Source organism: Sclerotinia sclerotiorum, genomic scaffold, assembly GCF_000146945.2.
Source record: "Sclerotinia sclerotiorum 1980 UF-70 scaffold_26 genomic scaffold, whole genome shotgun sequence".
Lineage (NCBI taxonomy): Eukaryota > Fungi > Ascomycota > Leotiomycetes > Helotiales > Sclerotiniaceae > Sclerotinia > Sclerotinia sclerotiorum.
In genome coordinates this window covers 384,616-401,036 of record NW_001820810.1, presented here as the reverse complement: position 1 = coordinate 401,036, position 16,421 = coordinate 384,616, and the positions used below count along the sequence as shown (strand labels likewise).

Sequence of the window (16,421 nt, the reverse complement as noted above, 5' to 3'; positions counted from 1 at the left end):
GATGGGAGACCTCAGACTTCTGTGATGAAGATGGGTGTCCATCGCTTTAGTATATCTGCTAAACAGCTAAACTCCCAGGTCTCAGCTGCAGTTTTGGTTGTCATTGCTAAAGATTGAGTAGAACTGAAGAAAGTTGGAATGATATTCTTGGAAATACGTTGGTGTTATGACACTGATATATGGCATAGTGCATATAGCACAATATATAAAATATAGCTAGACATTGCAATATCGCTATTTCGACCTTTCGAGCACGGAGAAATGAATTAATTTCACAGTGAGGAGGCTCAAAATACACATTGTTTTCCAAACCATCTATCCAAACAGGTCTGCTATGATATTCCTATATAGTCTTTTTAGGACAATCGTTATGTCATTCTCAGTTCGGTACCCCTTGATTAATTTTTATAGTAAATCTATTCAACAAACATCCTCGGAAAATTCAACCAGAAAATCTACAACCTGGATGTCAATGTTTTCAAAGTGATTGGTATAATGAGACAAGGGCAATTGCTTAGGGCTAGTTTATGCGTGTTACTTGATATGAATATTATATACTTTTCTTCTTCTTTCCATCTGTTTTTCTATTCTCTTAAAGCTAGATTTGATGTTCATTTACTTTTACATAATCTAATGCAAAATCGCTAGCGATATTTTCAAGCTAAAATTTGCAGGCTCAGGTTCGGAGCTCGTGTCGCTTGCTTGTACACACCTAACGAGTCAACAAAATCTACGCATATTAAACTCACCACGAGTTAATTGGACATTCTAAAATACAATCGAATATAAAACTTGAATCCGTACCCGAAACCAGAGGTAGAAACTTCCCCATATCTCCTAGATTTTCATCTCCGGAAGCAATCACAACATTCCGTTTCCAGCAAAATTCCAACCATCAACCACCCCTAGTAAGCCAAAATATTATATTCATTCGACAATGTAACGAATACGCATTATAACTTCATCAATCACGCATTCAGGAAAAAGAATTGCATCGTGAAATTAAGTAAAAAAGAGCAAGAGTATAAATAAATGCCATTGAGCCCGCTAATTCATCTCAAGTTTAACTAGGTATTGAAACTTTTCAAACTTTACATTCCAATCGAAGCAACCACCAAGCAACCACAAAAGTACAGCCCAATCAGATCCGCCCAGAAAAAGAAAATGTTATCCTTACTCATCCCCATAATATTCCTCTCTTCCCTCACCACGAGCCAAAACCACACCCTCACATTCCAAAACCTTTTCCCCACCACCCGTCTCCTAATCTTCACTCCCAACCCCAACAGCTACTCCATCCCCGCGCAATCAATAGAGCCCTCTCAACACCTCAATCTCTCCATCCCCAACTGGGCCGTAAATTTCAAAGCCGTCGATCCCAAACTCTATAATCTGGATCATCCAGGTCCCGAACAGTATATTCTGGGCGAAGTATGTTTTGCGTGTTGGCAGGATATCACGTTTTTTGATGTTAAGGCCATTTGGAATTGTTGTGATAATGAGGGGGTGCATTGGATGTGGGGATTTGATTATGATGGGGATTATGAGGGGAGTAGAGAGGGATTTGGGGAGAGTGAGGTTTCTGGGTGTAAAAAGTTTCCTTGTGGGGAAGTGTATAATGAGAGTGATGATGTGCAGACGAAGACGACGACGAAAGATGCAATTTGGGTGGTGTTAGGGCCGTAAATGATTGGAAGTATAAATTTGGTGCGGACAATCGAATTATCACACTAGTGAGAGTCTTCGCTAGTGGTATGCATTTGGCGGGTTTTGAATGTCTGGCTGGCACTAGTGGCAACATTCAGACGTTGGATGCAAGTTGTACTTAGTTGAAAATTGAGTAGCTAAAGTTCTTTAATTTGACAGGAGCGAGAAGAATAGATCTAAGGGTGATGGCAGCAGCAGCTCCACGACCACTTCATTGATAATTATCCACTCAAAGACAAATCTTCCGTCCATCTTGACAACACTTTCACCGTTTGTTCATTCATAATAAAATCCACAGCTGTTGTACCCAATCCATAGACATGATCAAATTGTTCTCCACGTAACTAACAGCCTCCACACTATCTATCATTTGTTCATCTAGAATCATAGAATTTGCATATAATCGTGTTGAAAATTTTCAGACTGTCGCAGGAGCAGGTTCAGTGACAACCGTCACACCATCATCGCCATCAACTGCCCGATCTTCTCCAATGGAACATTTCGCATCTGATCTAAAATTATGGCTGTCAGCTTGCGCTGGTGTGTGGAGAAATAATAGCTAAAGGTAAAGAAGTGTGAGAATAGTGGATTGGGTCGTACATCTTGTGGGCCTTGCAATTGAAAAGTTAGCTGTGTTTAAGAAATCGCAGAGATGTCTTTAGCAGTAAGGAAAATAGATCCAGATTGAAATGAACACAGCACGTAGTTCAGGACAGAAAATTAAAGACTCAAGAGGATACTTACAAAAATATTGACAAGTCGCATGGTGACGAAGATTATAATAAACATGAGTAGGGAAGCGAAGCAGAGAAGCATGGCTATGATCTGATTTTTCTGCATATTTTCGTGGTAGAAGAGATGGAAGCGCCCAGTAGGTATGGTTGAAAATCTTTTGGTGAATTGGATAGAAATGGAGGATATGATGAAAGCCGAAAGGTTGTCAAATCGTAAAGGTGAGCAAAGGAAGGAGAATCTACCAGAATGCTCTTCAAGTGTGGCTTTAGTACTTAAGACCCTAAAAGAGAAGTAATAGTAAACCAGAATATCGAGTATTCAAGATAATTGGCCAGTTTTGACTGAATTGGAATATGGTTGTTGGGAGAAATATTCCGGCCTGGATTGTTTATATTTATTTGCTTTCTATCAATCAATCAGAACGACAAAGAGGCGAGGCTAGTCCTAAGCCTCGTTAACTTCGGTTGAGGAGTGAAGTTTCACTCTTCCTAACTTTGGAGAGCAAAGATGGGTGAATATCATTCTTCTCGCCCAGATCTTTGAAAATATCCAATTCGTCGGCGATCTCTTTTTGGCGAATAATTCGTGAGATACCTTCCGGTAGAGCGTGTCTGCTTTCGACTAGAGCATTTGCTCCTAAAAGAATTCTTATGCAAGACGCAAACATAGTTGGCTTTGATGTCCATCCAAGAGGACCGTCACTCTTTTCCATAAGTACGTTCAGCCTCCGTAGAGCATCCAGAACCCATTGGGCAAGGTAACTGTATTGTTGCCAAAGATACTCCGCAGACTTATTGTTTTCGAGCATTTTAAAATCTTTTGAAAGAATGCTACTCCACAGCTTAGCTTCTCTGACTTCATCAATGAACAGATTTTGTTCTTCTTCAACAAAAAGAGCATCGTCTTGCTTCATTGCTGCTGAAAGCTGATCTTCAGGCGAACATAGCCCCGCATAGGCTCCGTGGAATATGAACTCATCACCCCCTGTAATCCGGCAAATGATATTCCAGCTAAACATTTGATCTTGAGGATATTGAAGTCTCAGCCATTCGGCGAATTCCTCACACGCAGCCAATGGGATCAAAGGTTTGCCCAAAATGGAAGAGACGATCTCTGCTCCAAGTTCACGAACTTCATCGTCATCGTCATTGAGGGTATCATATAGGGTAATAAGACATGGAAGTACTTCGGAACTCCATTTAAATTCGCCAGGTAGGCATGCAAAGAAGTAAGAAAGTCCCTTCGCGGCAGCAAAACGTGTGTCAAAGTCCTATCATCAGTTAGAGACATATGGAGACATTTCATTGGAAGCTACTCACGTTGTATGATTTACCAGCCTCATTCCATTGCTCTGCTCTTGCCATGAAATTTATCTGAGTGCTGTCGTCTCCTTTCGATTTCAGCCAATTGAAAAGCATAAAGGTGCCGCTTGTTCTCATCAATGCATGAGCTAGATGCGGACCAGACTTCCCAGTTTCTGAACCCATGAAATGAGCAATTTCCCCAATATCCAGTAGGTATTGATCCATATCACATTGCTTGATACTATTGAGCATTTTGGAGTACTGGTCGTATGCGCTAGGTCCACTTTTTTCCAAGTCTGCTGGGCTTACGATTACTGCGTCTAAGAGAGCCTCCAACACGATCATACTGTGATTCCTCCATGCTTGCAGTACGCATTCCAAAGACGGATTAGCTGTGTCGACATCTATGTCGCAATAATGATTCAAGACTTTTTTGAGGGCTTGAATATCTTCGGTCAGGCCAGAAATATATACAGCTTCCCTTGCAGTTGCTTGATGTAATAAAGCGCCACCAATGCGGGATTTCTCGCGAGATACATCGACACTCACTTTCGAGTAGCTTTGTCCATTCTCATCCAGTAAAAAGTTATACGCGTCGTAGTTGCCAATGACGTTCTCCCTGTTAACCTTGCTTAGAGAAGAGGAAGAAGAAGATGCATCCAGCAGGATTTGGTAAATGAGGTTTTTGAAATCAACATAAGTCGCCAAAACGTCCGGGCATTTGCCCATGTGGTCCAATGCCTCAATTTTATCTTTTAGAGTGATGAGATCTTCGACATCTACGGTACATAATTAGATTAGAAGATATAATCATGTGATTAGTACTTACTAGGAGGGCTTGAGAATACTGCAAGGCGGCGTTCCAGCACAGAATTGACTGTCAACAAAACTCCATGGGTGTAATTAGTAGATAGGTTAGCTATTTTGAGCAGGTTCTCTAAGTCAAGTAACCACCTATCATGAAGCATAAAGGTACACATAGTACGAGCAGCTAGCTCTCTGGTGTGCCAAAATTTGCTACCCAAATGTACAGAAACTCTTTCCTTGATTTCGTTACATAGTATGACTGGAGGACCAGCACGACGGATAATATCCAAAGACGGAAATACGGATTCGATAGCGCCGATTGCTGGGGCATTAGTATCCTCTGTGTTTATAGTCTCCTTGTTCAAGAGCTTCAGCAAAATCTCTGGAAGATTTGGATACTTTTCGTATGACAGTTTCGTAGAACGACCATCCCAGCCAGCCTCAATAGAAGCTTTGTTTTCATTTGTACCAAATAGGCAGTCGATAAGACTTCTTAACAGCAATAACCCGCAATTCCGAATCGCCCAACTATTTTTATTCAGTTAGCACGTAATTTATCTTGATTATTGGCGACATACATATCAGAAGTTAAGCTATCTGCAGCAAGTTGTAAGCAATCGGGGATGTGCTTATCTGATCTTTTCCCCAGCGTAGAACTTTTGAATATCTCCTTTACGCAATTCATTGCATGAACCTGAGGTAGATTTGTCTCATCTGTCTTAGACAATGCAACGGGACGTCTGGCTAAAGACTTCAACTCCGTCATTACATCTTCGAAAGCTGGACTTCTAGCATTTGCGGATAATATGCCAGTAACGAGTGCCGGGATTCCTGCGGATCTTCGTGTTGTAGAAGCTTGCTCAAAAATGCATTGCAGAGCACCCTAAAACAGTCAGCTGGCTAAGGACAAGTGAAATGGGTAGTTGAGATCATTATGTACTTTATACCATATCTCAAGCAAATCACTTGAGGCATGACACTGCGAAAGCTGACAGCATCTAGCAAATGTTAACGAGACTGTGGAAAAGGCCCCACGATGTCGTAGGCTAGAAAGTTGTTCAAAGGTCAAGTTTCCAGCTCTAGTGAAGAGCTCAGAGCTCATTACTAAAGATCCATCATAATAGCGATCCTTTGCTTTTGTCACAACAGTCCTGATCAGATTACTAAAAAAAAAATCAGTTAGCTACCCGAAACTCAGTAAACTGACAAGGGAGTGATCTACCTCGATTCATGAATCGCCCTGAAGCTGTAACTCAACACATCCTTGGTATCAATAGACTCGATATCATCAACGTCTTCGGGGATATGGCCTTCTGGTGAATCGTTACATAGGATGTCCTTTACAGCATCCCATATGCTGGAACAACCTGCAATTATACGGCTTTGCAAGACTTCCCACTCCTTTCGGATTCTAGCGAACTCCTCATCCGCGGAGTCATCTCGTGAGAATTCAATCTCTTCCCAAATGTAACTTGTGACAAAAATCAGCGTAATCCTTGTTACCGGTAGAATGGAGTTTACCTTATTGTTGAAAAGTCACTGTGGATCGGAGCAATAAGAACAGCTTGACCCAAATCTTTCTGGGCGACTGCAACCTTTCTCTCTAATCCGACTACGAGACCTTCGACGAGAACCAGACGGCCCTTTTCGTCCGAGAGACCATAAAGAATTTGGTATGACCGTGCGACTCCATCAGCATAATCCGCTCGACCTGTACGCTTTGCAAAATCCTCTGCACGACTAATAAAGTCCATTAACACGTCAAAGTCTGTTGGAGATTGAGACTCCGAGGATCGGAAATTATGGGGACTAGCCAATTTCAATATTGCCGTGGCTCCGCCTCTGACGTCTTCAAATGGGTCCATGAGAAGATCGAGAATGAGTCGCATCGACTCTAGGTTGAACACGGCCAACTTATGAGCCCAAACAGTAGCATCAGGCGTAGATGTTGACTTTTGTTCTTCGGATGAATACTCCTCTATGCCTGAACGTAGCAGCAAGGAGATTGCTCTCAACGATGTGATATGCCGTTGATAAGATGCTGTGGGCACGAGCTCCCCTTGCAAGAATTCCAAAAACCACACAAGGAAGTTTTCATGATTTTGAAGTAAATTTTGGGCATCTGAACGATCACTCTGACGGTCTTGAATAATCATGCGGTCAATTTCCCTAACCAGGTACGCTGTTGCACCTTTGATACGTTCTATCATGTGCTTGGTGTTGCTTAGGACATCATTACGAAATTTGGCATCAGTGTCAGCGTAAAGATGAGCCATGTTATCTTGTAGGAAAGCGAGCGCAGCGGGGCTGAATGGCCTAATTGACGAGGCAGATGACACTAAGACTGAAAAAGCCAATGATCTAACAGTATCGGAAGGATGGGTCAATAATGGGCCGATGGTATCTTCGTGTAAAATAATACAGCCTGGATTCTTCTTTGGAGGCTTCAAAAACGAGGTGACATCTATCGTTGTTAATTGATTGATCCCGCTGGTGTGGAGGGGAGACTCACTGGAATCCTCGACCAAACCAGCTTTCTTCCCAACTTCTATTGCAGACAAATGAGCTAACGATTCAGATTCCATATTTTGTCCCTGCATTTCTAAAGGTCCCTTCTGATTGAGATCTTGTAAAAAGGCTAGAGAGCCAACGCGGTCAAGTTTGAAAAGAGGTGGAAGGAGATAATTCTTAATATTCTCAAGTGCATCGGGGTTCTGGCTGAGGCCATCACTGATCCAACGTTGCCACAGCCTAGTGTGGGCTACGGATTCATCAGTTTTGACATTAGTAGCAAGCTCCTTTGACACTTTGAAGAGGGATACCAGGAACTTTCCTGCAGAGGGCGAGACATCCTGGAGGTTCATCCATTGAAAAGTCTCAGAAACTATACCATCAAGTGTAGAGCTCGGCAGATCCCCTTTTTGTGTCGACTGTTTTTGAGATGCTGCAAGATCATTGATGATAACTGTACCCTTTCCTATCAAGTGCTCCAAGATTTTGAAGGCTGGCTTGACTAAGGGTTGTGAAGCTTGATGACTGATCACGGAAAGCAACCTTTCTACAATGATAGTTACTAGAGATTTTGAAACACATTTATCTGGGTGAGAATTGAGGAGAGAAGTCAGTAGATCCAAAACTTGACGCATTGACCGATGTTGATTTTTCTCGTTCCATTCCAAGTAGAAATTAAACAGATCTAGACATGTTTCTTTTGAATATGCTGCTTCCCTGAGAGAAGAGTATGACGAGGCTCTACACTGCTCAATAAAATGGCACAATTTTATACACGCATTTCCGGAGGCCTGGAGCGTCACATGGTCAGTATGAAAGAGGAAACGAAACTTTACATGAAACAAGAGCTGAAGAGCCAGTATAGCCGGCGTCTAAAGTAGATCTGAACATTGAATAGGGTACTAAATGCTGAAATGAAATCGAACGTGGAACTGAGTTGGACATTGGAATCCATTAAATCCGGATTGAAAAATGAAATAATCCGGTTGTTGAAATAGAGCCTGACGAGCAAAAATAGAAGAATATCGAGTGGAATAAGACATTTAGATGCAACAAGACATTAAGGTATAGCAGAAAATAAATAAAAAAAGTGTAGAAGGACGTGAAATGCTCACATGTCGCGGTTGAGCAGCTTTCTCTAAAAAGTCCTCGAGACTACTTCTTGTAAGCCTGGAAATAATAATTAGTTATATGGCCAACATAGAGAATATTTCAAAATTACTGTGACTGGACTGATTCGGGTTGGTTTTCAATCCATTTGGGTAGAAGCCTATCGTCCGTTGGAGCTCTACTATCAGGAGCTGTAGATGACATTGTATTTTCTGGGTGGTCGAGCGGGATTCAATCCTCGCTTCCAATGGGGGGAGAGGTAGGATTGTTTCCACTGCGATTTCAGATTTCTCCCTGCAGCTGAACGTTTAAGTTATTTCTGTCGACGAGGATGAAGGAAATGAAATGTTATATGAGTCTTTGCATCTCTGAGCTGAGATTTTGGAATGACCGTATTTGAGGATTACTTATGTCCCACAGAAGTATCCTCTCGTATATTTATTATCAGCCGAAGTACAAATATAAAAAAGTTTGATGGTGTGAGAAATTATTACCATTTGCGATCGTACACGTGATCTAGCATGGACCGTGCACGGACCATCGTCATAATCCGGGAGGGAACTAAATTTTTGAATAGAAAATGTGAAAGATACGATTGAAGTCCTTGACTTGCAGGTGAGCTTTATTGTATTTACATATTCTCAACCCTACAACCCAAACGTGCGGTATTCGCGCCGGCCTCGATTACACACCTTACAGATTCTCACATAGATATTCGAAAATGTCGTTCTGGGATAAGTTGACAGGGCGAAAGCCATCATCAAAAGACACTTCTAGTGGCGGATCAACCTTGAATACCCCAACTGACACATTCACACCTACACCCTTCAACCCTCAAGAAGGTCAAGATGTCAACTCTTTTCTTACAGGGCCAGAGCTCATAGATCCATCACAACTTCATCCTTTGGCTGGTCTGAACCAACAGACTCTAGACTATCTATCCCTCGAAGAATCTACTCTCTCGGATCTTCCAGGATCGCAATCTGCCTTACCCTCGAGAGGTTGGTCGGACGATTTATGTTATGGTACCGGTGTTACATATTTGACGGCACTAACTGTGGGTGGTGCTTGGGGATTACAGGAGGGTTTGAGGAGGTCTGCGACGCAACCACCAAAGTTACGATTGAACTCGGTGCTGAACGCTGTTACGAGGCGAGGGCCATTCTTGGGCAACTCGGCAGGAGTAATTGCTATGGTTTACAACGGATTCAACTCATTTATCGGACATATGAGGGGCAGGCATGATTCGGCGAACAGTGTTCTTGCAGGTGCGCTGAGTGGGATGATTTTTAAAAGTACAAGAGGAGTTCGACCTATGATGATTTCCGGTGGGATCGTGGCTTCTGTAGCCGGCGCATGGGCAGTAAGTAGACATTGGCCTGTCTGCTATTTCGACACGAATTTACTAACAATACTCTCAAGGTAGCAAGAAAAGCAATATTTTAAATGACCAAAATAACGATAAAATTCTTCCCTCCACGAAATAGCGACCTTCTTATGATTTCAAGATCTGCAGGCCAGCGAACATTCCCCATCGCTCTAAACAGCATAAGCTTTCTTCAGCGCATTAGCACTCATTGTATTGTGCTTTGTCATTATAATAGATTTTGTTATTGGCGCGGGTTGCATAAGCGGGTTTATCTCTCCTCTTTCCCCAAGGTGGGCAATGTATATATAGATGGGACAGGTACTAGATGTGTGCCAAGGTGGTTTGGACACTGTAGTACCAGGAGTAATGCAGAGTTTTAGAACTCAGTTTCGTCTTGAATTCTGGAGAACATTTTAAGGCTGTATGGGTTGCACCTTCCTCTTACGAGCTGAACCGACCTCGTTCGGAGAATCCATACGGTGAAAACTAGAAGAATCAAAACTTTGCAAGAATTTAAGTCACTATCCACGCTCGTCCGTACTAGGTACTTTACAAAGGCTACTGCCATAATTTTATTACGCCTCAATTTTCCATCGCTTCTTATTTCAAATTCTCTGCAATTTTCAAAAAATTCTTCTAGCAATTCTAGCTTTGCCAAAACCTTTTATAGTTAACAACAACACTAAACATCATCATGAATTTATCTGCCTCCATACAAGCTTCTTCCGTTCGTGTCTACACGCCTCTTGAAGTGAAGCACATGATTCTCAAAAGTGTCTTCAAAGATGGAATAGGCGCTTCAAGGGGTTTTCCTTCTATGGCCCTGACGCATCTCTCAATGTATGACCCGGACACTACCATGCCATTTGCCGCTGCCACATCATTAGGTGAGGGAGAAGGTTTACCAGCAGTCATTGAAAAGACTGAACGAGAGAACGCCATATGTGAAGAGCGGGGTCAAAGAATACTTCATCATTTACAGAACTCCAACAATGGAGCTATGAGAAGATCCATCGAGGAACTCCTTGATCAAGATATCAATGAAAGAGGTCTTTTAGGAAAGGACCCCAACATATTCGAGAAATCGATCTTGTCAAAGGTATAAAGTTTGGTTTTCATTTTTGTCTTCCTTACTTTGATTTACATATAGAGCAGATCAACTCAATAACTTGCGTGAATATAGGCAGTGCTTATCGTGGAGGATATGGAGCGAAAGAGGTCCGAGAATGAAATTCAGGATGAGGGGCATGATTTTGGGATTCTGTTGATCACGTTGATTGATGGTTGGGGTCAAAGTTCTAAGGTTGATTTGTTATATTTCAAGTATAAGACATCTTTCCCTGGGTTTATGTCTACTCTCAAAGGCGAGACGCGAAATAGCAAGATTCCTCCAGAAAACATCACGTCTCCCCCGCTTTACTGGGACAATGAAGTGATCAGTATTTCTAGCATTCAAAACACCAATGCCTCGGAACAATCTGCGGATCGTAATGGTTCGTTGTTAAGCAAGACTGAATCGGCACAAACTATACCAGATACGATACGAGACCCTAATGACAAAGGATACAATCTTTCAGATGGCCCTTGGATGTATCGATTGCCAAATCTAAGCAAAGATCCTGCCGCCAAGCCCGGATGGAAATGCATCAGAACTGAAAATGACTACATGGTTATGCTGGACGGCATTCGCGGCGTTAACTCCAAATACACAGAATGGGGAGAGACATCAAAATGTAGTGTCGCCATCATGCATGTAAGTACATTACAATCTAACTTCACACCGGACTTTTTTTTCTCAAGATAGATTTCGATAATTAATTTCACTTACTAAGTTCTCTTTTCTACTAGTCTCTAGATAAAGATTGTCAACAAAGATATTTTGACACCCGAGAGGAGGAGCGTGCTTTTGGGACGAAGTGGGAGACGGAGTTGGAAGAGGCCGGATTCTTTGATGACGAGGAGGTTGTTGGTAATTATGGAGATGATTGGTTTGATTACTGGAATCGAATCCATAAGAGTCCTCGCAAGAGTACTTCATCAGAGTGAATTTGAAGAACCTTTGGGGCGAGAGGATTAACTATCTGGAGCGGAATTTCTATGCTTTATGAGGCAGATTTGAATGTTAGATGCAAGTTTGAAAATTGAAATTACCAGCAGGAACTCCCATTCTGAATGATACATTTGAACATTCAAGAAAAGCTGACTCAAGATTCAATAACAGTGCAAGATACTGGGGAATCAACTCAAAATATCATCATTTTACTGTTTCATTACTATAAAAATGTTGTGTATTGGCTATCGGGAACAGGCTCGAGACAAATAGTTTCCACTTTAGAATAACTTCATTTTGTTGGGTTCGTGACTTGAATGCATCAAGTTCACATCACAGCAATGGGTTGTCACTGTTCAGTGAGGGAAGGCTGAGAAACATAACATGTGAAGGCAAAAAGCAAGCAAGATGACTCATTTGAGTCACACAGTTGATTTGTTGCGCATTGAAAAGTCTTCTCTTCAATTCACTACACATTGTAAAATTGGACAGAAGGAATCAGAATATCTTCAATGCCGATAGAAGCCATGTCTGTTGAATAGACACCTACTTCCTGTCTAAAGTACAACTTCGTCTCAGCAGATTGACATTACTCACGTTACTCCTTGTAATAAGCGTAATTACTATCAGGATCTTCACATACTTCACTTACACTGGTTAATATCCCTGACCAAGATTGTTAAGATGTGCTTCCCATGTTGGCCTTTTACCGATGTATATCTTGAGGAGGAGAAAAAGAAGAAGGGTGATAGATGTGTTATGGTGTTTGATCCAAATATACGTCAATGGGTTCCTGTTACGAGTGTGAGTTATTTCTTTCTTTCTTTCTTTCTTCCTTCCTTATTTGTCAACCTTTTCTTCTTCATTTTCTCGGTCTATGAGCTGTTCTCCTGATTATTCAACTCTACTATGACATTGACTATTGGTTCTTGGTTCTTGGTGGTAATACTTTCCGATTCATGTCGGAAAATTCACTTTATCACCTCTGATAACTCTTGTATCCCAACATTTCTTCTATACTTGAGAAACTCGGCAAGAACTTTCAAACTTCAAACTCAAATTCAATTTCAACCTCAACTTCCATGAACTCAACATATCAAGATTTAATTTCAATATCCCGACCTTTAAGAAATATTGGCATCAACACCATCAATTCTACAACCAATAAATTGATCTCGATACTTCAAAGCATTCAACCAAAAATGGGTCAAATACCAGTCCAAAACTTTCAACCTCAAGTTCCAGATACTACCAATGGACCTCATGAACATACTTACATCCCTCGAGCTGATGGTGCTATCATAGTCAATGGAGTTGTCTATGTTCGAGAAACCAAAACTCCCATTCCAGTCGCTCCTGTACCTGCTATGGCACCTTTACCATCTCCATACCTTCAGTGCTTTTCTCAATTTGCAGCAAGTTCAATCTCTGATATGATGTTATATTCACTTTTCTTGGGCGCAAGTTGCGCACGATCATTCTCCTGCTTCTAAATCACAATTTCTTAACTTCACTACTAACAATCATTCTATAGGTACCTCAGCCTCAACCCGTCATGCCTCCACCTACCTTCCAACCATACCCATACAATCCTTACCTTCAATTCGCCGGCCCAGGTCAACATGTTCCTTTCGGCGCAGGATATGTTCCCCAACCGGCCATGAACACACATGGAGCTACCAGTAGCGAAATCCAATTACAACAAATGCAGACACCAGATGCAAATAAGAAGCAAGATATGAAACCAGCTGATGATGATCCATTTCGCATGTATTGGGTTCGGGAAATTGATAATACTTGGACGCAGAGAAATAGGTTGACGATTGATAGTGGTGATATTGGTGATGTTAGGGTAGGTTTCTGTTTTTTTTGCTTTGTGGTTTTGGAAATTTGCTGATTAGGTTGTTTTGCTTTGTAGTGGTATGTCACGGATGGTGTTTTCTATGCCGTTAGATTGGCTTCTTAGATGTTGGGGCTCACGACGAGGAGGAATCAACAGCGGTTAAAGGACGAGGAAAAATAAAGATAATTCATCTCTCAAGCCGTTTTCCAGTCACCACAAAGTCCTCAAATTCTCAAACCTCACCACATACACAAGTTACAATACGCAACGATACCTAGGAAGAAACAACGATAGGACGGAGGAAATGATAATGATTTTACGAATACACAGCTCGTCATTACAAAATGAAACAACATACTTTAATTTAGTTCCATATTTCACATCGGCGGACGTGCTATGCAGTCAAGTTACTAGGATGGCTTAGCTTTACATTTTGCAGCAGTTTCATAGCTGCTGTCTATCGCCTGGATTTTGGCTTGTCTGTAGATAGGTAGTTTTTTGATCAATACATCTATCAATTATATTTCTCGCAAGATATAATATAAGGTTATATGTATATGTGTGAATTAATTAAGAGTTGATTAGATAGTGTAATGATTTTATGTAATCTACTCTAGAAGTGAAAATATCTTGACATAATTATAGACAGGACTTTTTGATTTTATAAGTGGGTAACTGCAAAATTGTAAGATTATAATTAGATATATAGACAAATATAAAGTGGAAGTATATATAATTATATAGTTTTTGTAAAGTAAGATTTTCTTACGAGGGTTGCCGTCTAGATCACGTGGAAGTGCTTTAGGTTCTCGAGGTGGTTTATAACTAGGCGTCAAGCAGGGACTTAAAGTAATGACAATAATGCAATTCGTAACTAATAGTAGAGTATACTAAATGATTGATCTTGAGCATGAAGCTCTATACAAAGGAAATCCATCTTGATTATATAGTCCTTTATGCTTCTATGATTACTGGTGATCCTTCATGATCACCAGTGATCACCTATATCGTGATCCTTAGTGATCCTTAATGATCACCAGTGATCACCTATACCGTGATCCTTAATGATCACTACTGATCATTTGTGATCACGTGTATTGGTAGTTGTGTAGCCCGTCGTAACAGTTAGTTATTTAATTATATAATTGGTTTTGTTTTTATTCTTTTATAGATTAAACTTGTAGGAGTTTATAAGTTTTATAAATATTTAAATATATATAATTTTATTAATTATCTCTTTCAATTTATTAATGGTCTTATTATTTAATTTATTTGTCTGTAACGATACTGTACTGGAGGCAGCGGCTGCCTGAGGTTTCGTCTGGTTGGTAGTTGTAGGTTAAGGCTTTATCACTGGTCTTCACTTGGAAGTGAAGTCGTTACTAGATCAAGTAGAATGTAGGTAAATTAATTGATAACTAAGTTGAGCACGAAGCTCCTAAACTATGAAACTATTCTAACTATATAATGAACGATAAAGGGAGCCTCCAGGAGCTTTCTGGCTCCTCAGGGCTCCCTATCACGTGATTCCTTTTTATCCCAGGACACTAATCCTAATGGTGAATCGTGACATTGTCCCCCGAGTAATGATATCATCTCTCGTCAAAAGAAGATGCTGCCATTCTTCATAATATTGTTTTCAAACATAGGGATAAAGATACCACCTATATTTACACTGATGCCTCCTCCACCGAAAAGGGAATAGGTATTGGAGTAGGCATAGTAGCTATACAATCAAATAATCGAATTCTATATCAAGAGCGAAGCAATATTGGTACTAATCAATTGGTATATAATGGAGAGCTTTTTGGAGTTACAAGAGCTATTGAATACGCTAGCTCAATCGCTTATACTGGTCAAAAGTTCAAAATCTACTCGGATAATCAAGCTGGTTTATACCGCTTAAAAACTCCTTCAGATCACCCAGGACAAGCCAATCAGATAAGAGCGATCAAAGCAGCAGAAGTTATCAGAGCAAAAGGAGCCGAAATCTCCTTAAATTGGGTTCCTGGTCATACCTCAGTTGAAGGAAATGAGCTAGCAGATAAGCTAGCCAAGGAAGCAACCACAATACAACCTACCTCGAACGAAACAAGCTTTGGACTACTAGGTATGACTGTCAAAGAATATGCCTCAGATCAATGGCTTGATACTCTCAAACAATACGAACTCAGATCAAACCAATCCCCATCAACTTACTCGAAGCTGTTTTCATGGAAAATAGGTTCCAAAATCAAGCTACCAAGCGGAACTACTCGAAATACTGCTAGCGCATTCTTTCAACTCAAATTAGGTCACGGATATATCAAATCCTACTTACATCGTTTCAAACTCACCAATAACAAATGTATATGCAGTAATATTGAGGCACCACAACACCTCCTTATTAGCTGTCCTATATATAAAACAAAAAGAAAAGAGATCTTTAAGAAGATACCATTATCCAAAAACACTATACAATTCCTATTGCATACAAAAATAGGTATCGAATTAGCTATCAAATTTATCAATATCACTAAAATCGCTACAAGGGCATGGCATCTAGCAAGGACTCTTGAACAAGAAGTAATAGAGGAAGGAGTAGTAGTGGAAGAGGAGAGAGGAGAAGAGAATGAAGAAGAAGCAGTTGAGGAAATAAGAGAGGGGTTTGACCTCCTCACAATTTCTTGATTTTCAAAATCTTTTTATTATATGCAATGCGTATAATGAGCGGGCACTGTTCCCCAGCATTTGTTTTCACTTCCCCAATTAGATCATATCCAATATTGTAAATTAAAAAGTGACCCGTTAGGCCCTTAGGGCCTAGCCGTCCTATATAGTCTTGGACTGAAGATGGACGTTAATAAAATCAATCAATCAATGATATCATCTCAGTTTATATAAATCTTATTCTTTTTTTTATTTAGATATTATTAATCTCAACTACACTCTCAATTACGCTCTCAATTATACTTTACTTCAATTGATATATTTTTATATTTTTAT

At 40.6% G+C, this 16,421-nt stretch overlaps 7 protein-coding genes across 7 annotated transcripts; 5 read left to right on the top strand and 2 right to left on the bottom strand.

Moving 5' to 3' along the window:
* Window positions 1–1,164: 1,164 nt before the first annotated feature.
* SS1G_13705 (hypothetical protein) lies at window positions 1,165–1,686 on the top strand (the record flags this gene model as incomplete). Its single annotated transcript, XM_001585416.1, has 1 exon — window positions 1,165–1,686. One exon carries the CDS (start codon window positions 1,165–1,167, stop codon window positions 1,684–1,686), a length of 522 nt encoding a protein of 173 aa, XP_001585466.1.
* Window positions 1,687–2,125: 439 nt separating this feature from the next.
* Window positions 2,126–2,547, bottom strand: SS1G_13704 (predicted protein; the record flags this gene model as incomplete). The annotated part of the gene is made up of 2 exons (XM_001585415.1): window positions 2,126–2,266; window positions 2,452–2,547. The coding sequence occupies 2 exons, from the start codon at window positions 2,545–2,547 to the stop codon at window positions 2,126–2,128; spliced, it is 237 nt and encodes a 78-aa protein (XP_001585465.1).
* A 349-nt stretch (window positions 2,548–2,896) lies between these two features.
* On the bottom strand, window positions 2,897–8,378 carry SS1G_13703 (hypothetical protein; the record flags this gene model as incomplete). The annotated part of the gene is made up of 10 exons (XM_001585414.1): window positions 2,897–3,712; window positions 3,762–4,525; window positions 4,576–5,081; window positions 5,132–5,436; window positions 5,659–5,716; window positions 5,776–6,024; window positions 6,075–7,017; window positions 7,066–7,855; window positions 8,180–8,234; window positions 8,287–8,378. 10 exons carry the CDS (start codon window positions 8,376–8,378, stop codon window positions 2,897–2,899), a joined length of 4,578 nt encoding a protein of 1,525 aa, XP_001585464.1.
* Window positions 8,379–8,895: 517 nt separating this feature from the next.
* Window positions 8,896–9,624, top strand: SS1G_13702 (hypothetical protein; the record flags this gene model as incomplete). The annotated part of the gene is made up of 2 exons (XM_001585413.1): window positions 8,896–9,537; window positions 9,601–9,624. 2 exons carry the CDS (start codon window positions 8,896–8,898, stop codon window positions 9,622–9,624), a joined length of 666 nt encoding a protein of 221 aa, XP_001585463.1.
* Window positions 9,625–10,237: 613 nt separating this feature from the next.
* SS1G_13701 (predicted protein) lies at window positions 10,238–11,589 on the top strand (the record flags this gene model as incomplete). The annotated part of the gene is made up of 3 exons (XM_001585412.1): window positions 10,238–10,642; window positions 10,727–11,296; window positions 11,392–11,589. 3 exons carry the CDS (start codon window positions 10,238–10,240, stop codon window positions 11,587–11,589), a joined length of 1,173 nt encoding a protein of 390 aa, XP_001585462.1.
* A 1,206-nt stretch (window positions 11,590–12,795) lies between these two features.
* Window positions 12,796–13,559, top strand: SS1G_13700 (predicted protein; the record flags this gene model as incomplete). The annotated part of the gene is made up of 3 exons (XM_001585411.1): window positions 12,796–12,951; window positions 13,128–13,445; window positions 13,512–13,559. The coding sequence occupies 3 exons, from the start codon at window positions 12,796–12,798 to the stop codon at window positions 13,557–13,559; spliced, it is 522 nt and encodes a 173-aa protein (XP_001585461.1).
* A 1,344-nt stretch (window positions 13,560–14,903) lies between these two features.
* On the top strand, window positions 14,904–16,106 carry SS1G_13699 (predicted protein; the record flags this gene model as incomplete). Its single annotated transcript, XM_001585410.1, has 2 exons — window positions 14,904–14,959; window positions 15,086–16,106. 2 exons carry the CDS (start codon window positions 14,904–14,906, stop codon window positions 16,104–16,106), a joined length of 1,077 nt encoding a protein of 358 aa, XP_001585460.1.
* Between the last annotated feature and the right edge of the window lie 315 nt (window positions 16,107–16,421).